Source organism: Sylvia atricapilla, chromosome 20, assembly GCF_009819655.1.
Source record: "Sylvia atricapilla isolate bSylAtr1 chromosome 20, bSylAtr1.pri, whole genome shotgun sequence".
NCBI lineage: Eukaryota > Metazoa > Chordata > Aves > Passeriformes > Sylviidae > Sylvia > Sylvia atricapilla.
In genome coordinates this window covers 10808467-10832355 of record NC_089159.1, presented here as the reverse complement: position 1 = coordinate 10832355, position 23889 = coordinate 10808467, and the positions used below count along the sequence as shown (strand labels likewise).

The 23889-nt window shown below is 44.0% G+C and overlaps 1 protein-coding gene across 1 annotated transcript; it reads right to left on the bottom strand.

Annotated features, from left to right (window-relative positions):
• Positions 1 to 1591: 1591 nt before the first annotated feature.
• On the bottom strand, positions 1592 to 23700 carry PAFAH1B1 (platelet activating factor acetylhydrolase 1b regulatory subunit 1). Its single transcript, XM_066333618.1, has 11 exons — positions 23681 to 23700; positions 10096 to 10304; positions 9594 to 9678; positions 8015 to 8089; positions 6972 to 7178; positions 6486 to 6654; positions 5510 to 5612; positions 4572 to 4800; positions 3130 to 3231; positions 2354 to 2510; positions 1592 to 1806 (listed from the first exon to the last, which is right to left on the bottom strand). The coding sequence occupies exons 2-11, from the start codon at positions 10125 to 10127 to the stop codon at positions 1733 to 1735; spliced, it is 1233 nt and encodes a 410-aa protein (XP_066189715.1). The 5' UTR covers positions 10128 to 10304; positions 23681 to 23700; the 3' UTR covers positions 1592 to 1732.
• Between the last annotated feature and the right edge of the window lie 189 nt (positions 23701 to 23889).

Genomic DNA, 23889 nt, shown 5'->3' with positions numbered 1-23889 from the left:
GCCTGGATCTTAAACTGGCTCTGAAAACCCCCACATCAGAATCCCGCTTTCCGAAGGATCCCACACCCCAACCCAGCTCCTCCCACAGAACAACGGGTCCTTCTGGGCTGACTGTGGAAGTTTCCCCTCACCAGCTGCAGTGTGTTTGCCCTCCAGCCCACCCTATGCTGGTCAGGGACTCAGCTTTAAAAGGGACGTTTTAAAAGCCACAAATTAAACCAAAGAAATAAAATAAAGCGCAAATTCACCTGTTAAAACATCAGCCTGGTACTTCATTGTACTGTCAATTTTAAAGTTGATTTTTAAAAAGACCTGGTTAGTTTGATAAGTACTGTAATTCTTGGTTATCTACAATGGAATCTGTCACAAAAATGCTGATTAAAATATTAATTTATAATATTTTCATTCATTTCAGATCAAAATATGTAACTTCAGGGATATGCAAATTAAAAATTGTGTACACCAAACAACATAAATACTAATAACTGAGCTGGGCTGGTTTTGCTGATAGGATTCGGGTTTGGTTTTAATGTTTAGCATCATTCCCACAGACGGGTGTGGGCTTTGTTCACGGCATCCTTCTTTCAGAAGCCTGCATGGATCTGACCTGCCATTGTCAACTGATTCTCAAGATACTTAGTGCTTCCTTTAAAGCATTTCAATGCTGCAGTCCAAGGTTTTTCTCCACTTGCAAACCCCAGGACGCTTTTATTGGAGCCACATTGCCAAGGTGAGGATCACCTCATTGTCCAGGGAGGCACTAAGGAAACCAAGAAACTTTTGTACACCCCAATTTCCTGCCAGTGAATGAGGGAAGTGTCCTTTGATCCTGCTGTGTAATAGGAATTGCACATCTCTAACAAACATGGAAAGCTAACAGCAAGGTGGACCATGGCAGTCATTTGGGAGAGGAAGCTCTACTGGAAACTGGATCACTAAACTCTAGTGGGATGGACAACTCCTCCTGGAAGTTTGTCTAGCATAAGAAAAACCAAACAAAAAACCATTTAAACTTAGTTTAACAGCACAGCTTAACCATTGAATGACCAAATAAAAAATAAATACATTTATCACATCAGCTGCGACTAAGATTTGTTGTCTTATTTCAGGTTTACAGTCAGTTCTATAAATATACCAACCCTTGCGTGATAGGAGGCCAAAACAAGTGTTTTCTGTTGATTTGGCAAATGTTTCATGACAAATATTCCAGAGTTTAATTAATTTCCATTAATTACATATAAGGTTCAGAAGATTCTGAATTGCAGCCTTATTATCTAGTATTCTTAGAGAAGATTTATTAAGCACACTTAAGTGATGTTACATAGATACACATTTCTGAAAAAGCCCTACAAAACTTTTCCCAAATGAGGTCACCAATTCAGGCACCAACAGACAGCAGAAAGAAAAACAGGTATAATTATCCGACATAACGACACTGTCAACTATTCAGTTAAGTGCCCTATTCCAATCATCCCACTTCTGCCTTCTCAGGTCTGATGTGACCAATGCCAGCCCATGTTCTTAAACCTATGGTACTTCTAGACAACGTATGTAAATTTACAGTATACAATTTGGATTCACCATGCATGAATACTTTGTGTGTAACATTTAATAAGCTCAATCTACATCCAGAATAATTTACATGAAAGGACAATATTTATTTAAACAGAGCTCAATGGGTAACCATGGTATCTGAGTGCATCCAGAGGAAAAGGGGTCACTGTGAACTCCATCAGCGGCACTCCCACACTTTTACTGTTTGATCTACACTCCCAGTCACCACGTACGGGGCTGTCTTGTGGAAATCTGCCAGGAGACAAAAGCTCACGTTACCAACGAACCCACAGCTTCAGCATTTCCTACTCTCACTGAATGGCGCTGCTTTTCCAAAACAATTCTACCGGCTCAAAGGCTACATTCCAAAGCTCCTGGCTGTACTTTTGTAGCCGAATTCCCTCATGCTGTTACCAAGATCTAGTAACATGAACCAGCAATGTCCAAGAATTCAAAGTAACTCTTTTCAGACCATTGTGCACACGCTTCTTTTCCTTTTGCTGGACAAGCACTGACACTAGAGCCCTCCCCAGGTGCCTGCATGCTCTGGTGACAGGTTCCAGAACTCCCTGTCAGTTAACATCCTTATCCACGTGCAACACTGGCAGCAGAAGTGGAAAAATCCAGCACACTCCAACTCTACAACTCACATGGGTGGGGGATTTGACTAGAAATTTGAGCTCATTTCTTCTACACAGAGAAAACAAGGTGCCACTAGAGCCCCAAGGTGAATGCCGGCCTGGTGCTCAGCTGCAGCCAGTGGGGCAGTAGCAGCTCTGGCACAGGGAACAATACATACCCAAAGAGGTAACAAAGTGTTCGTGCGCGTTGAGGGTTTTCATGCATCGCTTGTTCTTGAAGTCCCAGACACGGAGAGTCTTGTCATCAGCACAGCTCAAAATAAACTTTCCCCCAGAATGGAACAGGACGCCACGTACCCAGTTATCATGGCCCACCTTGTGCACAAGGAGAGATCAGTGAGCAGGCTGAGAGCTGAGCATCCCACCCCTCACACTATGGCACACTGAAGGACCCCTGCCCGGCCCCTCAGGGACAGCACTGGAGCTCCTGAAACCTCGCAGAACTCGCAGCTTATCTCCAGCTGCTATTATTACACCTCTATCAGTTCTCCCAGCAATGCAAGCTCCTGTACTTGAAGGCAAACAGACGGCAGTCCTCATGTGATCTGCACCAATTCTGCTCCCCACCCCAGCACCACCACCCAGTCCAGCTGCAATCTGAGCTGGGAACAGGCTGTGGCCTGCGTGAAGTCCCACACGTGGGAACAACACAATATTTCACACAAGACAAAATTCAGATCATTACCAATATTTCTGTAAACAAACCAAGCTACTCATCACAGAACCTACACCACAGTACTGCATTCACACTATGGTTTTGGAGACAGTCGGTATTTCTTAGCAACAACAAAATCTGAACCACAGAAGCCATTTAAAGTCTATTTCCAGCAACTCTGGCTTCTTTTGAAAACGTGACATTCAAGGCAATACATTTCATTAAAACTGGCTGTACATATGCAGCTATGACTGCCAGAAAAAACACCAATGGACTTACAAGTGTCATAAGGCACATGCCAGTGCTAATGTCCCACATCTTAATGGTCTTGTCTCTGGATCCAGACAGCAGAAAAGGCCCAGGCTTGCCACTCTTCTTAGTCTACAGAAAATTATGGTATAAGTTATGGTATATATAGGATGGAAGCAGGAAGAGGAGGAATGAAGCAGGTCCCTTCTCAGTGATATTGCTTAGTATCAAAATCAGATCATACAACAGCTTACAGCAAGTAAACCCAGACTGACAAAGCTGGGTCACAGGCACTGGTACTAATGCTAGGAGAATTACACAATCTGCTGAAAGAAATGGTAGTTTGTCCTGCTGATTCCACAAGCCAAGTAACACTTTGAATACACACTTGCCTACTGCACGACCCCCTCTGTTAACAGCAGACACAGCTCGAGTGGCACACTGTGGGACAAATGAGGATGCAGCTCACAAACCTTTGTGTTCACATTCTCCATAAAGTGCAATGAAGCTAGGTTAGGAATTTCTGAACAGCTCCTACTCTGCAGTGATTTCTGTGTGTCCATGCCCGGTGTGCAGGGAAGCCGCTCCCGTGCGGGCTGTGCCCGATCCCATCGGCAGGGGGCAGCGGAGGCACCGCGGCACAGCTCGCAGGGCCACAGCAAGGGACACACAGACTTTCCTTATAATTACTTATAATTAAAAGACTATAAGGATCTTTTAGAGACACAAGTAAAATTTGACTGAAATAACCTGTAAAAGCTATCACAAGACAAGTCCCTTTATCAAGTGTGGCTGCTTTTCCCCTGGGGTGTCCACGGCCTTGGAGGCAGAGGCCAAAACAGCAACGCAGGGTGAGGGGTTTGACTAGAAATGGAGTTAATTTCTAGTTCCTTTCACCTATACTTTAACATCCTTAGAACGAAATTTCTTCTGGCCTTTAACAAGCCTTTCTTGATGCTCACTAGAAGAGGTATCTGGTCACACAAACTGGGATTCATTTTATTTAAGGAATGCTTTCTCCCATCAGTAGCTGTACAGTAAAACAGCAGCTCGACTCCTTGGTGCACACTGTGCCCAAGGCAGCTTCATTCTGCATTCCTGACTGGCTCCTTCCCCCCTCTACCTTCCAATTGCTCAGCATCCTTACAATCTTCACATTATGCCAGAGAAGCTGCTTTACACATTTCTCTGCTGCAATACAAGACAGTGGTCCCACTCTCACCCCTCCCTGAACAGAGCATCTCTACAACATTCACCTTCGCTAGTGAAAAGATAGGTCCTAAACACAAAAACTGGATCCTGGGAAGCCACAACAGGGCTTAGCTGCACACCAAGATAACTGGACAGAAGCACTCACACATCTGCTGTATCTGCCAGGCCCTCTGAACCCAAAGCTCAGCGGCTGTCAGTGCTACACAGAGCACAGCCCTAAGATCCCCCTGTGCATGCCTGTAACAGCCCAGGAATGTTACCTCTGATCCTGTAGCTTCTGATATGGTGGAGTAGGAGCTCTCAGGAGCCCAGGAAATGCACTCTACCACATGCTCGTGCTCTCGGAGCTCAGCTTTGCACTCCTTTGTGGCTACCACCCACACGCGCACCGTCTGGTCGTTGGAGCAGCTGGCAATCAAGGTGCCGTCCTGGTTGGGCCGCACCATGCGCACCCATTCTCTGTGCCCCGTGAAAGTCTTCACGCAGTAACTGTGCAGGGAAACACAGCAGCACTCAAACACAGGCCCAACACCCTCTGCACGTGCCCTGGAAATTCGAGGTCACTTCACCTACTCTCAGCGGTTAAGATAAAGTATTTTAGCGCGCACGTGTTCATCCTGGCAGATGATGGAACACGCCATAAAGAGTTCATGGGAAGGATGCTGACAAGAGAAAGCAGTGACAGCTAAGAGCTAGCAAAAACTTGTTAGAGCAAAAAGCAGGAAACTTGGGAGAACATGAAGTCGACATGACCACTTGAATTAAACAGGTATTTTAAAACCAAGTACAGATTTCCATGTCATTAAGGTATTAGAGAGACAACTGATAAATGAAACAAGCAAGAAGACAAAAAAAAATTAGGAGACACCTTAATCTGTGTCAAGAAAGGTAACAGATACTCTCTTTAAACTCACGGCAATCCAGTGAATTAATTTTCTTAATTGGCCATGAGCTAGAGATCTACTCTCATAGCTTCTAGAAAGACAAAGCCAGCTAGCTTTAGTTAGTCAGTGTTAACATGAAACTCCTTTGCCTAATGACCAAGACAGAATCCTTCAGTGAATTACTCTAAATAACACAACATCACTTCTTAATTCAAACAGTGCCTGCTGACATTCAGATTCCTGTGTCCCATTTCTACACACAGTGGTTTCTCATTGCCTTTGTTCTGGTGCTGTTTGCTCACAAGTGCACTTACCCTGTCTGGACTTCCCACATTTTGATAGTTTTATCCCTTGAGGCAGAAACTATATGATCTCCATTGGGCATGATGGCTACCGAAGAAACGTTATGATCATGACCTAAAAACAAAATAAAACCTTTATTAAGTGGCAGAGTTTTCACAGAGCACACAGGACCTGTCATTTTTTTTATCTTGGTCAAGTAGCTACAGCAGCAGTGTGCTTTATGGAATAATCTTTATATGTAAACTTGAGATATTATGAAATAATCATCCACATTTTTAGAACCCCTAGAGTCCAGACACTGAGCATCCTTAAAGGTGCTTTCTGTTTACTTGTGTATATCTAAGGGTGGGTGTTTATTTTTCAGGTCTCAAGCATTCTCTGTTTCTACTGGCCGTTTCTAAAAGATGATCCTAAAAGCAAGAAAAAAGATCTTACATAAGACTATAAAAAACCTTTGCCTTCAGTATTAGAATCCTATACCTGTGGTTATACTTTCTCATTCTTCCTATGGTTTTCAAACCCAGTGCAAAGGGAGTGTTCCCATGTGATCAAACACACAGAGCCAAACCCCACATGGAGTAGCTACAACTCCTCTGGCACTGATTCCTCCCTTCCTGTAGCCCTGCATCAGGAACACAGAGAGCTGAAGGAAGGAATCCTCCACTGATTTGAAGGCAGTTTTATTGTCTAGCAAGCATTTAATATTTAAAGCTGAAATCCCTCCAACTGTCATTTTATTTCAGTATCATTATAGGATGCTTCCCACACCATCATGCACAGTAGATTTAAGATGCTATTTCATTCCATAAACACTGCATGTATCCCCTATTTATAGAGCACTCAAAGCATCAAATGATATCCCCCCTTTTTCTTTTGGAAAATACTCTGGTCTATAACCCCTTTGCACATCAGCAGTTTTCCTGGATTTAAAAAAAAAAAAAATCTCTTCACTATACAGACTGCTAAATCAATCCCTTTATACCTTACCATGCATAGTTCTGATGCACTCAAAGCCCTGGAAATCCCATAGCTTAATGGTCATATCAGCAGAACAGGAGGCCAAGAGTTTGCCAGTGTGGTCAAAGGAAATATCTTGCACAGAGTCTGTGTGCCCCTTCAGGGTTCGCTCAAAGTCTCCTGTCTCATAATCCCACACCTGAAAAGGGAACAGACAACCTGTTAGCAGCAGCCCATTGCTCTGTATTCTCCAGCCTCACATCTGCACTCTGAAGGCCAGTCTGGCACCTTGTTCAATAATTAACCAAGCAAGAGACAGACAGCCCTAAAAAGCTTAACAGTAGAGAAAAATAAATTCCTTTTTATGTGATTTTGTTACTTATAAATTAACTGAATTAATGCATTTTGAAAACTGCTTTTCTGCTAACTTTAAGCATTACAAACCCAGCAGGAGAACAAGTTTCACTGTGTTGATGTCACCTATTCCACAGACAGTTGTCTGGAGCTCACACACACCTTTATTGTGGCATCCTCTGAAGCAGAGACCATAACACTGAAAACTGGATGGAAAATGACTCGAGTGACAGGACTCCTGTGCCCACTCAACGCATACTTCTCTGGAGGACGAGGAATCCACTCCTTAGGGTCTCGTTTCTGACCAAGAGGTCCACCTGATGTAAATTCTTCCTTAGCTTCATTCAGCTTCGATTCTAATTCCATTACCTAAGTGTATGAATTTTAAGAGATCTTTAATTTCCAGTTTTATACGAGATCGAATTCACCTTCTTGCATTAGCAATCCAAATAACAACAGGGTAAAGCAAAGATTCCATGGACCAAAACTGACTACCAATATTCAGTAGCATTGGTTTTAAAATTCAAACCTAAATTAATAATTTAAAGTTTATTCTTTAATAATTTAGTTAATTCTTAATAATTTAATCACTAATAATTTATTCTTTTCAAATTCCCAAATATTTTCACAGGAGAAAAGTTCTAAAAAATCCCCTTTACTCACACACTGTATAAATACATCTGAATTTCTATTGTGCCAAACTACCAAAGAAGGTTGTGCTAACAAAAAGGAATGCTACTGCTGCAGGAATTCTGTGTCCTGTTGGAGCTAGCACACACATTAACCAACAACAGAAACACTGGAGGGCGAATAAACCCTTGCTGTATTAACCTGCACAAGGGATAGGACTTCATTGTTAACACACTGATTTTAGGGGTATTTTTGCTTTTAGTACACTCTTGAGCCATTGAAGCATGACTAAAAAGAGTTTTGTACTCTCCACTTGCAGCACAATCGGCACTGGAATGCACTGGAGCTAATGGCTCCTTCCCTCCAGGGCCATGGCCAAAGACAACAGGCAGCAGGGACTTTTCCTCCTTCTAGCCCAGCCTGACCCTCTGCACACAGCAATTCCACTTCCCTACTCACCAACTGCCCCAAGGCACCTCTTGCCTCTCCAGCTTCAGGACTGCACGTGTCTGTTAAGGCTGAATGCTTTCTGCACTAACTTTGTATACATGTACAACCAGCAGATCTCTACTCACCTTTTTTTGTAATCTTATAACAGATGTCCATTTTTTTTCCAGAAGTCCAGCATACTTCTTATCTAACTCTTCATTCTAAGAAGAAGCATTTAAAGAAAGAGGAAGAAAAGGAACAGAGAAAAATAAACATTAGAGATGCAGAAGTAACTAAATGCTGCACTTTCTTTCCATTACAAAATTACAGTCTCATGCTACAATAATCCTAAATGAGATGAAGATAACAGACATCAGAAAATAACCATGCCAAGGCTTATTCCACAGAAGATAAAAGCTCTGAGGACTGGCTACCTTGGTCAGAGACAGACGTTGGTCTACGACTAAAGGGAGGCACTTGTAAAAGCTGAAGTTATCTCCATGAATAATCCATACAAAAATTAAATCTCTCTTTGTAGAGCTACACATCAATTCTTCCAAATTACTTGAATAATTTCAGCCTTCCTTTTTTTTTTTTTCATTTTAGTATAGCCCACTCCAATTCAGATTTTCTTGAAAAAAAGTCATGAAACTTTTAGCAACTGCCTTTTCTCTTTCCCTCAGGACCATCTAACCTATTTAGATTGCTTCCCTAAGCTTTGGGAAGAGGAGACTAAATTAGGTTGATAGATAAGGCAGACAGGGAATGATACTAGGATTTTCAATTATAAGTATGGCATTTCAGTTTGTCATTTCTACTTATTTATTCAATACTAGTAGCAAATTGGAGAAATTAAGTCAAATTTCAAGCATTTTGGAAAAAGAACAATGCAAGATACGTAACAAAGAAAAGGCAAGGATTTATCCAGCAAACAGAAGTTTGCTACTCAATCCAGCTGTAGCCATACGAAATACACACCTCTTATGCTAATAGGTGGCAAAGTTAAAAATTAGACCAAATCATTTCTGACAAAGGCAAATCGACAGAATAAAGCTGCAAGAAATGACTGGTGTGAGTCATTGGCGTCTGTACAGTCTAAGCAAACAGAGCTGCTTACCAGAGCTGGTCACACAATCACAGGCTGGTTTGGGTTGGAAGGGACCTTGAACCTCATTTTGCTCCACCCCTGTGCCAGGGGAGGAACATCTCCCACGACACCAGGCTGCTTCAAGCCCTGTCCAACCTGGCCTTATTGGATGATAGGAACTGGAACTCTACAAACTGTTTCAGCCTGCCCTCCTGCTACATGGCTGCCCAAGAGGTGTGCTACTGACTCAGGCAATGACTTAACTCCTGACCCAACTCCAAGCTCAAAATAATTTCCAACACTGGCTCTGTATGATAGAGCAGAGGACAGAAGTAATACAGTTTTGTCTTCCTGTTTCTCAAAGACTCCCAGTGAAGTCAGTCTCCAAAGCTGCACAGTCTCAGACCATTCTAAATCTCGTTATAAAATCATTTCCTCAGAAATGGTCAACTCATCCAATGATTATTTTTCCCTTTTCTGGCAAGGCAGTAAGCTGTGTCAGTTCATCACCTCCAGTTCTGAAACTGTCTGAGCTCACAGGTAGGTAACAGACACACAGGTTCAGAACAGATGCAGATGCCATAAAACTGACAGACTTCAAAATTTAAATACAGATGAAGAATCTTGTTTGAACTCACCACATCTAATTCAGCTTCCTTTTTAAAAACCGAGTATGCCTCCTCGTAGCCATTGGAACGGAGGTAATCTGCTATCGCTCGATTTCTACAAAACATTTCAAATACCATTGAAGGAGTCAGAGAAGGACTGTCATCACAACACAGCACACTCTGACCAAATCCTTGTCTATATTCCAAAGTGAAATAGCAAAACATTTCAGAATTTACTCAAGATCAATGTAGAATTCACAGATTGCAGTTTGTATCATAATGTGCTTATTGCAGATTAAAGAATACATTTTTTATGCCATCAGTAACTCTGAAATTCTATTTTCATCATTTCCCAATTCTAGTTTCAAATACCAACAGTTGTGTCAAAAATAATGAGTAGAGATCCAAACCACAACACACAGTACTTAAAGGGCATGTGGACAGAGACACTCTAAAATCTATTTGGAAACAAATGCTAATAATTGAAGTTTAATGAAAATGCAACAGAAACTTAAAAACAATGATCCCTTACAGTTCATCTCGTTGCCTTTGTGACAGCACCATCGTGGCTGAGATGTCAGGTTAACGTGATCGAGCAGTGGCTTCTCCTCAAGAGCTAAAGTCTTGGGAACCCAGGATCCACAATTCAGTCTGCCACAGTGGCTTAAATCACAAGTATGTCTCCAGATGTGAAATCCAATAGGGAATCCAGAGGCATTCAACACAGAAGATTCAATCCATCTACAAGGAAGAGAAAGAGACATCATTTGTTTCCTTGAAACAAGCATTCCTCAGGAAGCTTTCTTAGATTTATCCAAACAGCATCTTTAAAGGCTCTGGCTCTACCCCAGCATGGGGGCCCTTGCAGCTACAGCACCACACAACTGCAGCACACAAATTACTTTTCCCACTCCAGTACCACCACCTGAGAAAGTTCCGAAAAACGTTTCACTAAGAGACAATACTTGTTTCCATTTTGGTCACGTGTTAATGTAGTTTACCTAGAGTTAATATTTCATCTCGCCCATGTTTAGGGCACAGCAAGTTTTTCAACAGTCCTCCAGTCTTAGCAGAGTGGCACCATTCCCATGGGAAGAGGCACAGGCCCATTAGTGCAGCTGGGCTCAGGCAGGGGAGTTCAGGTTACGGCTGAAATCCGACACGCTCGACACAGCTCAAGTCAGCGGAGTTGTGCTTTTGCAAAACACTCACTCGTTAGTATCCTGTGATTCAGATACAGCATTCTCAGTGCACAGCCTGCTTCAACTGGGCAGCTTTAACCTCTGCCACAGTGACACCAACAAACTCACGTTGGCAGCACCGCCTTTGCTCTGTGCATTGCGGGGACCTTGCGAGCACCACGACCATGCCAAGTGCTGAAATGCACTTCTTGCACACCTGGCAGGTTCTGTACAGAACTCTTCATTCACTCGGGCTGCTCAGCAAGTCTGACCAACCACCCAGCCTTCAGCACACAGATAAACTGAGGCTCAGAGACAGCAGATGGGTTTGTCAACTTTCTACCGACTGCTTGAGGACTGCATGTTCCATTGCCTCTCCTCTGCCCTTCTCTAGACACACAGGTACACTGACTTCAGTATCACAGCTCAGTAACAATTTCAGAAAGGAGTCTCCTTTAAACAATAGCCTGCAATGAAAAAGTAAGGAAAATACTAAGCTTGTATCATTAATGGATACTTATTCATCAGAGGGGATCAGAGGCTTCTTTCTAAACCTATCTAGGCCCTGCTGTCTGCTTCAAAATGAGCTTAAGCTGCAAGTTGCTTATTTCCACCCTGCTGGATCTTTCATGTTAAATGCTGCACACCGTAACACTGCCCTGCAAGCCAGTTAGGACAGGGACAGTCTAAACAGGCAATGCCTCATTTAATTAGTCTGACCTCTTCCCCAACAGCTGCTTCAGAAACAATTCAGCTGAAAACTCACACCACAGGCTGCATCCTGTCAGAGTACAGAGTCCCACACCTAATCCATGGCAGGTACAGAGCCAAGTGGGCTCTGAAGAGGCGTCGGGCGCTCAGCACAGCGCACAGGGCACGGCGCTGCGGTTACCAGCCCAGGCCTGCAGTGCCAGGAGGCTGCCCGGGAGCTCAGGGGGGTTCTGTTACACACCGAACGCCTGGCAACTCCAGCGCCAGCGCACCGACTGCACTAAAAATCCCAGCAACTCATCGGTTTTGGTACGGCAGCTGGGAGATGCAGCAATAGCACTTGTCTAAAAATAACAGCAACTGTGTTTATAAGGCCACCCTTCACATATCACCTATTTAACCCCAAACTTCTCCATTCCCATATACACTTCCAAACACCTGGACTGCTCCACAGTCTAACTCTGAATAGTCTGTAAGAAAGAGATCCCAGTACTAGATAAATTCCAGCAGCTACAGGACAAAGCCGATACTCCTGCTATTAGCAAATTACTGCCGAGCCAAAGCCACCAACCAACTGATCTACAGCATCTCCCTCTTCCAGAAAGGGTCAGCTCCAAGCACCCTGCTCAGCACTCCTGACTTTTAACTACAAAGCCGCCTGAATAGAAGGCAAAGTATTTTTAGGACTGCCTCCTTCATAGACAAAAACAGAACAAACAAAACAAAAACAAAGCCCACCGCAAAGGAACAAAACCCAAAACAAACAAAAGCCCCACACACAAACAACACACTCAAGCACAAGTGTCCAAATCGAAAACGCCCCAAAGGACCACCATTAATTACACACCTGCGCCACTATGTGCACTACCTTTTTTTCAGCCGGAGCAGACTTCGTGACACACAGGATTCAGCAGAGCAAGACTAACCAGTCCTCCTCCATCACCTATCAGCCACCACCGGGTTACCCTCACACAGCTCAGCCATGAGAGGCACCTGGGGTTCTGGGGGAGCCCTGGGGAACAAAAACAACCCACAAAGAACCGCCACCTGTCCATTAGATCTGCCTGAAACTGGCCACTTTGTATCAGCATCTTAAGGCAGTGTCAAGAGAGTTACATCTTTTGAAAGAAAAGGTCTCTTTGCATGAGAATTTTACTTTGTCCACTATTAAATACAGGAAAAAGCACACTGAACTTAGCCACCCATGGAGTGGAGCTACTAATTAAGTGTGAACCAGGATGTGCCTTTTATTAATAGCCACTTACATCCCTCCAAGTCGTAGTTTCTAGCTTAAAACCTATCTGATTCCCTATCAATAGTCTGCATATACAAAAGCACCAAGTGGCAAACCTCTGCATAAGGACAGGAACAGAGGCTACAGGTGTTCCCAGCAAGATCAGGTGTCTCTGTAAGCCTTTTAAAATCGGGAGCTGGCAGAAGGCCTGTCGCTGGCCCAGGCAGGACACATGCAATGGGCACCTCTCACTCCTGGCAGCACAGGACCTGCAGGGTTTTCCACAACAACACAAACCACTCCCTACCTACACAAAACACACTCCTCAGCTCCACGAACAGCAGCAGATCCTCAGCAGGCAACTGCACCTCATCCCAGCTCCCATCTTTCCACTCAGCTACAGATCAGCCTTTATACTTAGGACTGGCAGAAACGTCAGAGCAGGAAGGAGAGCAGACCTCCTTCACTCCTTTGGTGCTGCAGGACTAGGGTGTGGCATACTAAAGCATAATCTTTAAAAAGAAATTAATTTAAAAAGAGACAGCCAAGAATCATTACTGGACAGAATTTTTCCCCGCACAAGTTTCTAAAACAGAGAATTATTGATGAAGAGCAACAAACTGAGCAGAAATACCTGAAAAGCAGAAGAGTCCTCTCCAGTAGGAGAAGGTGAAAACAGCACAGTGCAGGTTCATCTGACCTCATTGAAAAAAAAATAAAAAAATAAAACAACCAGGATGCTCTTGTCTCCTCCTGTCTGACCATTGCCCATTGCTGAGCTTCAGCAGGCTGAGGACACGCTCAGAGGCAGGTGTCCCCTGGGGAGCAGGGCACCCAGCCAGCCCCACGCCACCACGGCCAGCAGCACCCTGCTCCAGGGTGACTAAGGGCACAGCACACCACTGCTGCTTCCTGCCTCAGACACGGGGCTCTGCCGCTGATGGGGAGCAGTGTGCTTCACGTGCTTCCTAGATTACTGCAAAACTTCACAATAACTTAATGAGAGACCTGCAAATGAGTCATAAATGCACCAACAGCAAAACGAAACAAGTTCTGCTCCATCTGTTAACTGAGACAGCTCTACAGGAGGTATCCCAGCACAATAGCTACACACACAGTCACAGCAATGAGGCAGGGAAAAGAAAATCTCTTTCAGGCAAGAGATTCCCCTCAGTTCATGGTATGTCTTGCCAGTAAATTATACACCTTGGCCTGTAGGTATTTCTATGACTGTTCATACTTGCTTCAGGAGACACTTAAATATTTTCTGTAAGTATTCTCCAAATAAAACTGAGAAACAGACAATGGAATAAAATTAACTCATCAGCATTTTATTCTCAACCTGACAAAAATACTTGTTCATTTAACCAGCATGAAGTCAGAGTAACATTACTGGAATTAAATTACCTAGAAGTGCCCATTCTGTATACACAAAAAAATAAATCAGATCAAGTCCATAAACTTCTTCAGAACTCATGATGATTTTGTTTGGCAGAGTATACTGGATGCTAAACAGTACTTAAGATTGGGTTATATACCTAGGCCCTTCCAGATCCACATTTTCAGAAGTGTATCCTGAGGTAACTCAACCCCACCATCACAACAAACTTCAGCATCTTCCCCAGGGTTTTGTCAGTAAGTTGGGTGCAAGGTTCTCCACTGCCTTTGTTTGCTCCTGTTGTGTCAAAAACATTCCAAGGACCAAACCCATAAACAAACCCCTAAAATGGCTCAGCTGACTAAAAGTGCCCATTTCTGCTGTTCAGAACTCCCAGCTGAGCTCTCCTCTCCCAGGAGTGAGGCACAGCAAACAGCTGTGCCAGTGCCACTGTCACTGCTCTGCTACCACAGTGACATGTGAGAAGAGCAAAAACCAGCTTCAGTTTCACTCCTTGGTTCACAACACTGGCACAGCAGCAGTGAACTGCTCCATACACCAGCACCCCAGGTTCACTCTGCTGCTGCTCATCTGCTGGTCCATATGCCTAATGTACATCCATGGCTACTCCAGGAACCTATCAGTAAATTAATTCAATTTCTGCAGCTTTTATGACCGTTGCTTAGGCTCCATAAATAATCTTTCCCACAAAAGCAAAAGCCTTGTACACTAAACATGTAACTGTAGCTCATTATATTAAAAATTAGAAGAGATAGATGGCATCAATTACAGAACTAAAGCTTCAGCAGATAGAGAACAGACCAGCAGAGTGCAGCTCTGAAAAGTCAACAAAGCTTTAGCTCAGCACTGCTGTGCTTTAGAATTGTACATTTTTGCACTTTTTTTCAGAATTCTAATACTTTACTTACCTCAGCTACAAGACCATTTTTTCCATATTATGACATCGTTTTTAACGATACTGTATAAGAAAGTTTATTGAAGGGAGCATAATCAGACATCACTTTCTCAGATTGCCAGCTCAGGAATACCTTACACAAAGCACTTGGGTGGTAAAAAGGCAGATGAGCCATCACCAGCATCAGGAACACAAAACTCGGTTCACATTAAGAATTTTCCATTACTCATATTTAGGTTCAAATCAAAATTTTAATTTATCATTTAAAATGTTAATAACCCACATAAAACTTAAAGTATTTTAGAGTGTCCAGCTACGTGCTACCAACTTTCAAGTGTTTTCTCTAGCACATTCTGCCATTCTTAAAAGTGGGGTTTTTTTAACTCAAAGAAAACTCCTAAAGTTTTTTTCTTTTCTTCTGATTTGTTAATATACCCAAAATCCTACTTCAGTTAGCTCCCTCTCTTCAGCTAATTTTACAATCCCAGTTAAAGGCTAATCACTCATGAAAACCAAAGGCCGCTAAAAAAAATTAACCAAATTGATGTAAACAGAATCAAATTCCTCAATTCTTTAAAGCTGAAAGGGTCCATTTGTGCATTAATAAAGGAGAAACTCTTGTTGCATTGTCTCTTGCTACATGGCTGGCACAGGAGGTCCTCTGCAAGGTTCTTCAACAGTGTATCCTGTTTCATAACATTAACAAGAGAACTTAAAAGTGGTTATTGGGGAATATTCCCAGGCAATTAGAGCTACTGTTCTTAAGGAAGAACTACACCTCATGAATTGTTCTCTTACACCTCTGGATTATGTCACTAAATTCTACCAAGTAAATAAGAAAACTTCCTTCTAATTTTAATGGGTCCGATTTTGTTTTAAAGTTGATAAGCAAAAAGCTGCTTTATCAAACTCAAGCCACAGAAAAGGACAACTCTTTCCACAAATGTACTCAAAACCAGATTCCACAGAAGTGAAGTAATACCCATGGCTCCTGGGCACAACTACCAGGACCTGAAAAGGGCTCCTAGATATGTCTCTATGTGTCGATAGGAAAGAAAAACAGCAACAAGTAAAATAAGCCAGCTCCTCTCCTGCCTCCATCTTGGCCCCGGTTACTGCAGGGAAGCTCAGCCACAGCAGAATCACCCAGGCACAGCCATGCAGCTGCTCTTAGTGAGGCAAACAGACCTTATCCTAGAAAATGCTGGAATCCATCACCTGCTAAGCCAGCAGGGATGAGTCGGAGAATATGAGAAAGCTACTCATTTACGAGCTGGGTTAATCTTTTTTCCACTTTTCAGCCTACATCAGTAAAGCTGGCTGAGGGATTACAACGAAGTGAGCTCCAACAGCTATCTGATTTGGGAAAAACAAAACAAGAAGCAAATCTGATCTGAATTACAACTCTGAGCCTTATTTTTAATTCATATGTTTAGTAAGCCTGTTATTCTGCAATTAAGGGAAGTCTCAAAATGCCGTAGGTCAACACTTTGCCTGATACATCAATGTAGTATCCATAGAGTACAGCATTCTGTGCAGTGTTTGTAACAATTCACCAAAACCATTTTCCATTTCACTTCTGTTACAGGTTTATCAAAGGAAATATATTTTTAACATGAAAAACAGTGAAAATTCTTATGCCTGCTTTCTTCCCCATTTCACCTACTTTTACAGCTTTTGCTAAAAATCTGATACAGTAGTTTAGTTCTGAAAATAATTCAACACCAAATCCATGGGGAGCTAGAAAGCAATCTGCAGCAGATCAGATATACTGCCTATGTTCCAAAGACTTGAAATGCAGGTTGCAATTACATCTGAAAAATAAAGCTCAGGAATGTCATCACGATGCTATAAAGCAGGAGCACGTTGGCTGCTCCACACAGCACGCTGCCTAAAGAAATGCCTGTGCATTCTGAAATCCACTCCTGTGCCCGTCTGCTTCCCCATATTATTTCAAGCTAAGTTTTTAACACATCACTGGCAGTCACTATCCATCTTTAGCACTGTAAAACAATAAAAAACATTTCTGACCTCATTACATTCCCAGGCACCAACAATAAATGACTTTGAGGAATCCGGACTAAATTTGCTTGGAAAATATTTATTTTTTGAAGATGACTTTAAATTAATTCAATCTTGACATTTTTTCTCCATGTATCACTTCAGTTTTGCAATTCTGATAGAAGCATGATACAAGTAATTCTCAGGAGAAACATCTTGAGCACTGTCACATCATCTCATTTTAGAGCCTTTGAGCTTCCTCCAGGTCAGAGCTCCAGCCTGAGCTCTGTGTGTAGGCTTTTGTGGAAAACAAGAGAAAACATCCTTCTTCTAACCCTCCTGCTCAATTCTGTGTGAACACGCAGGTAGATTTACCTACCAACAGGAGGAAGAGGGCAGGCTGCAGCAGAAAATGCATCTTTCCCACGTGTGCAGAGGTTTGTGCCATGGCACTGCCCACGCTGTGCCCGGGGGGCTGTGGCAGGGGAGGACAAGCAGGAGCAGTGTTTCAGAGCTCCACATTACACACTGCTCCTCACCACTGGCTCACAGCAAAGCCCATCAGGGTCAGCCGGGTGTTCTTCAGCATCGCCAGTGCCAGGTCAAACAGCACACACAGGTTTGGGGACAGCACTTCTACAGCACCAGCAGAGGAGCACTGCACTGAGATATGTCTATCAGCAGGCATACACTGGATTTGAACTTTGTTGTTCTCAGTTCTTCCCCCCCCACTTCTCTGACTTGAAAAATCAAGTCAGAGATTTGTAACTGTCAAGGAGGTCATAGGATTATATCCAAACTCTAAATAATTCAATCACTAAACTGCCTGTTATACTGGAAATGTGATATTAACAAAGGCAACTGTGAATTGATTAAGTTTATATAGAAAAATATCCAGAAGGAAATTTAAAGGAACAGGTATTTTAATACCTTAGAAACAGGGGAAGGTGTAAACCACAAAGAAATCCAAACAAGAACTTAGACAGAACTTCCACTCTTCAATCATGAGAACAGTGTTTGTCCTTTAGCCATTTTCAAAGCCTGTTGACCAAAAATGGCTTCGCTTGCCCAGAGGGGAAGAAAAAAACCCAAAAAGCTCATCATAATTGTCATCTTTATTCTATTACAGGGAACAGTGTTCAACCTTTGATGACACTAGTACCAAAAATAATGAAATCAGGGTTCTGGTAGAAGGTGTCTCAACTTTCTTATCACCCACCTTCACCTACTACAATTCTGCCTCTAAAACAGAGCTGAAGGTGACAGAACCAGAAACTTCTACCATTACTTATTTAACAGACACCATCTGTTTAAAATACATACAGACACTCATTAATGACATCATCCTCTTAATAGACTGCAAAGATATGAGCATTTAAACAAACCAAATTGTTTATCCAATCTCTTTCTTCATCCCAAAATGTAGGTGAATCCAGCACAAGACAAGCTGCCAATATTGTTTCTTTACGGAAGAAACAGTCATTTATCTGCAGCAAACAACCTAGATGTTTCCAGCTGATTTTCCTCCAGTCTTAAAGAAGGATAAACTTAACACCTTTGCTTTAGCATTAAGCAGAAAAACAAGGCAGAGGCAATCTCGGGGGGAGGTGGGGAGGGGAACACTTGTCTGTCTAATTAAACTAAAAGAACTTAAGGTTTGTGAAGCACAACAGGAACAATTAACACGGATACAAGAGGCAAGGTATAAACAATCTCAGTCCTGAGCTACCCTGCGCTATCCCAGAAGCAAACCAGTACAGCACCACGCCACAGAGCCTGTCACCTGCCTCACAAGAGGTGTGACAGCTGAGTCACCAACCAGCCCCAGAACAAGAGCTGCCTCTCAACAGCCTCCGACCAACTCCCTCAGCAGGGACCTACTTAACAACGGATCCAAGGAAATTACAGGACACACACTGCTGCTGCACCACCTACAAACCTCAACCACGGATGGTCTCACCTCTGGAAACACCTCCTCAAGGCTGCAGCAACTAGTTACTAGTAAAAAATATCAGTTAAATCTTCCGGAATCAACAGAATCACAACCACCAAGTTGTATTTATTACATTCATTTAGTCACAACCCTCATCCAAAGTCCAAGCTGCAGAGCTCACTCAGACACAGTACCATTAAGAAGGAAATGGTGAAAATAATTCCAAATGTATTAACCAGCAGGTACTTTGAATTCATGACGTTGATTTTTTTACAGTTATACATGCATCAGTGCTCTTGGTATTGGTCAGTGTGACAATGCTGTGCACTAGTTTTGAGCACTAGTTTTGAAAGGACTGTATGTTTACAGTCCCAAGGAAATGGAGTTCAGCATACACTTACTTCCTAAGGAACATTTTTCTTTGACACTTCCTGACTGTGTATTCCAGCAGGAAGTGAAATGATAGGTGGCCTCCAAGACAGTGACCTAAAAGCAAGAGTGCCTAAGTCACACCTATGTATTCCCTTAAGGAGCGAGCAGAAGGTTGGAAAAAAAGAAAACAGAATAAGCTTTTAAACATTATGAATGAGACAAACATTGCCTCATCCAGGCCCTGCCTCAACTGAGAGGAAAAAGCCCTTCTTTATACAACTGAGATAAGACACAGGTTAGCAATACACATCTGTTGGGCTAACCCACAGCAGCTGGCATCTCCGGGGTAAAACTGGAATTCTGTTCTTCAGACAAAATCTTGGTTCTTGCCAATGCTTTTAATACACACTGTTCATCAGTAGGTTTTAGAACGTGGTAGGAATGAAGAAAAGTTTTGTTCTAAAATAACTGTAGTACATGAAAAGCAGACATCCAACCCAGCCTAGGCTCAGGACCCCACCACTAAACTGATGTGACAGAGACACAGGTCCCACCACACCTCTGCACCTCAACGGTGGCACAGTCTGCCCCACAGAGCACAGCCATTCACAGTCTCCTAGCATGGACAGCATTCAGAGCAAGAATTCTGAGGAAACAGCTCTATGTACCTGAAAATTGATTTTCCACAGGTCAGGATTGTATCTTAGTGTGAATCCCTACTTTTAAAAACTTGAAGTGTAGCCTACTCTGCCAGGCAGATCAAAAGACAAAGCATCATCACCCATGATTAAACCCCTCAAAAGCCACATCAGGAGCCCCATTTCCCTTGTATCAGGTAATAAAGCAGCTCCTGAGAAAGCCCCCGAACCCAGGCAAGGCCTCACCAGTGTAATACATTTTTAGTAGTCAGGTTGTCCTGCCAATGATACTTAAGCTCTTATAACAAGGAGAAAGAGAAGCCAGTTGTAACGTCACTGACAGATCTGCAAGTATGGACAGTGCATAATTTAATGACTTCTCTGCAACAAACCTCACAGGAGAGTCCCAGCACCATTCTACCAACACACATGGCTCTGATCCTTGGGAAAGATCTTCAGTTGCCATCATAAATTACATGTTAGAGGCTGGAAACTCCCCCGCACCCTACAGAAAATATGAAATTATTATCTATTAATAACAATTATGGATTTCTATTGTCCTCTTGATTTCCTGAATTTAGGCCTACACGGCTCTTTTTTTCAGCCTGACAAGTATTTCAGTGCTCACTTCATGGATGCTTCAGTGGCTCTCCCAGTCTTTGCCTTTAGTTTAGAAAATGGGCCTCAAGTTCACCAAAGCAGAAGAGAGCTGACCTAAACAGAACTATTCCAATGTCACTCTCCTTCTCACTATGATAATTCCAAACCTCCTAGTTCAGGAATACAGAGCAGCTACAGATGGTTGTAAAAAAACCTTACAGACATATGCAGTCTATACCCGAGCTCCCCTGAGGCAGAGGGGTCCAGCTACTGTTTGCCCCGAATACTCCCCAAGAAGCATAAATACATTACAATTACTGATGGACACTGGCTGTGGAGCTCCTCATGGCAGACAAGGTGGGAGTGCTGGACAAGGCAGCCAGCAGATGTTGGCTCTGGAGCTGTCCCATCCATAGCAAGCTGGACAGACAGCAAGCTGAGAGCAAAGACACAATCTGAGCTCCCAGGCTTGGATGAGCAGAGGAGCCAGGACAGGCACAGGAGTCAGCAGGACAGGCAAGACAGAGCCTGTATGCAGCCAGAAAGGAACTGCTGATGCCTTTTGCTTCTGTAGAACCCAAATGAACAAGTTACTCCTGTAGAAAAAGTGACTGCTGTCATTTCAAGGGCAAAAATCAACCAAAGCTATTAAGATGGCAAGTGTTTTACTGGGGTCTTCATTGGCCTTAGCCTGGATATGCATTAGACTCAGGTATTTAGCTCATGCAGCCACTGAATCCTGGAATATCTACTCCAAGTGATTGAACTAGAAACAGAAACCACTAGCAGAAACCACTGCTCCTTGTTTTAATTTTGGGCATATACAGTCTCCTTCTTGTATGCCCATCTCCTGTCACAAACTGCACTCCAGAACTGAGACCCCCAAGAAAAAGCAAAACCTCAGTCTGCTTCAGAACCATCTGTGTTCAGTGTTGTACTTGCTCCAATCAGCTGGGAATGCCATGAGACACATGTGGAACAGCACTTCCACAGGCAGCCCTTCCTAGGTGCTTCCTCCAAACCCTATTGTGTTCCCCAAACCCTTTGTTCAAACGCCTTTCCTACACAACTTTAGGCAGTAGCACCCAAGGGGGACAGCAATGCTGTTACAGTGCTCAAAAGGGCTTCCAAAATCCTGAGATGGTATTTTACAAGAACTTGGCACATGACAAGGGCAGTGCAATCCAGTCGTACACTGACAGCAGTCACTCCACCGTGGTCACCAGAGAAACCAGGGATTGTCTTTTTCTGTGTGCCCACCCATAATCCGCTCTAACCAAGAAGTTCCATGAACAAATAACAGCATGAAGCCACAATACAGAGGCTTCTCTAGATTCCAGAGAATCTTATGTGCAATACACGCACAGAAAAATTGTAATTCTTATCTAAAGTGTAAATAAAATCAATTCAACAAGTGCATATCTAAGTGGATAAATTGAAGCGGTTATCAGACAAAAAAAATCCGGCTTTGCAACAGTGACTGGTCACTTCTCACTGCCAGACAAATCAAAATCCACCCTGCAGAAAAATCAGCCTCAGAACAGAATGTGAGATTTGTTTCATTTCCGAAGCTTCCTGCACCATTAGATTCTTCCCTAAAGAAGAGACTTCATTGTTACGGCAATTAGTATTCCTCCACCCCGGCAAAGGGAGGAAAAAAAAGCTCTGAAAGGGTAATCGAGCCATTTCGCAGCTTTGCCTCCTTACTCCACCCAGTCTCTTCCCGGCTCAATGGCTGCTCACAGCATCCACAAACATGGGAACAGCAACAGAAACACACAAAAACGAGATGCCCGAGAACAAGCCGGATATTTGCAATGCATCTTACAGTTTAAAAATATTTTCTTTGTTTAGTTCCCCAACATAATTTTCCTATTTAACAAAATTACTCTAAGGGCAAATAACATTCTGACAGCAGACCCTCCCTCTCCCGAAAACCAGCCAAATGCTGCACAATCATTTACAAAATGATCATCACTGAACGGAGGTTCTTTAACCACCACCTCCTAATGCCATGAACAATACTGTCACAGGAACATACACTTAAAAGAATCATCACAAAAATACATAATTGAGCCAGGTCAATATGCCCAAACATTTAATTATATTAAAACGGTGTTTATTAAAGATTTTTAATATAGCTTAGATTAACCTTCCCCCATCCCTAGTAAGCAATTCATTATGAAAGGACTTGACCTGCACCAACCAAGCCCACTGCTGCAGCACTATAGGCGAGTAAATGGTTCAAATGATACCATGGCAAAGAAAGGGAAGGTGTCACATTATTATTGACATTAAAGGTCAAGTTTAATTGCAACCACCTAAAAAAAAAAAAAATCTCACGCCCACAGAACTGAACAAACCCCAAACTTTTCAAGGGAGGCACCACTCCCACCCCTCAGCTTCCATCAAAAGCCCTGCCTGCATATAACCTCCTGCCGAAACAAAACCTCGGGAGTAGCAATTAATAGAGGATTTTTAGCAATACTGTAAGGTTTTCACGGGAAGCCTGAGCACCTGCAGCCATCCAGGCAGTGATATGACCCCCAGAAGGAGATTAGACCTCCCTCCCCCGTTTTACTGCAGCTGGTTCTGAAGGTCTGAGCCACCTCCTATCGCTGCTGCCTTGCTGAGCACTGCAGGAAAACTGGGGACGCGAAAATAAAATCTCAAACAACACCTATTCCTTTCCCTGGATGATTAATTCCCGTCCTGTTCTCGGTGCCTGGGCCGCGCTGGCGATTTGGGCCATGGCCCGCCGCCCGGCCCGGGGAGAGGCTGACAGGGGAGAGCCCGGCCAGGAGCCGGGGAGGGATGCTGGGGGTCCCCTCCGCGCACACACCGGGCCCATCGGCCCCGAAGGCTGTTTTATCGCCAATTACCCCGGCCCATCGCCTCCTGCCGGTATTTGCTAAGTCACGGACGGAGCGGCGCGGCCCGCGGGGGGGGACACGGGCCCGGCGGCGGCTCCGCGCCCGCCCCGCCGCTCCCGCCGGGCCCTGTTTTCTTGCAGAGTCACGGCGGGAGCGGGGCCGGGGGCGGCGGGGAGCGCAGCGGCCGCGCCCCGGCCCCCAGAGCGCCCGCACACCGAGCCGGGGGGAGGACACCGGGCCGCCCCCCCGCCGCCCCCCGCCCCGCCCGGTCCCTCCTCACCAACGGGCGCGGCCGCCATTTTGAGAGCGAGGAGAGAAGGGGGGGGAGCGGGGCGAGGGCGGGGAGCGGAGAGGAGGGGGTGAGCGGAGAGGAAAGCGGCGGCCGCTCGGGCCCCGGGCCGGGACGACCCGCGGGCCGGGGGGGCGGCGGGCCCCGGCCTTACCGAGCCCCGCCAGCGCCGCCGCCTCGCTGTGCTGCGCGGGGCGGGC

Bases quoted from the DNA above. Each gene is read 5' to 3' on its own strand.
- PAFAH1B1 (XM_066333618.1), bottom strand. From the start codon at position 10,127: ATGGTGCTGTCACAAAGGCAACGAGATGAACT. The intron at 8,090-9,593 runs GTGAGTTCAAAC...GCTTCTTCTTAG, and splicing joins AGGAAGCTGAATTAGATGTG to AATGAAGAGTTAGATAAGAA. The intron at 1,807-2,353 runs GTATGTATTGTT...GTCTCCTGGCAG, and splicing joins ACACTTTGTTACCTCTTTGG to ATTTCCACAAGACAGCCCCG.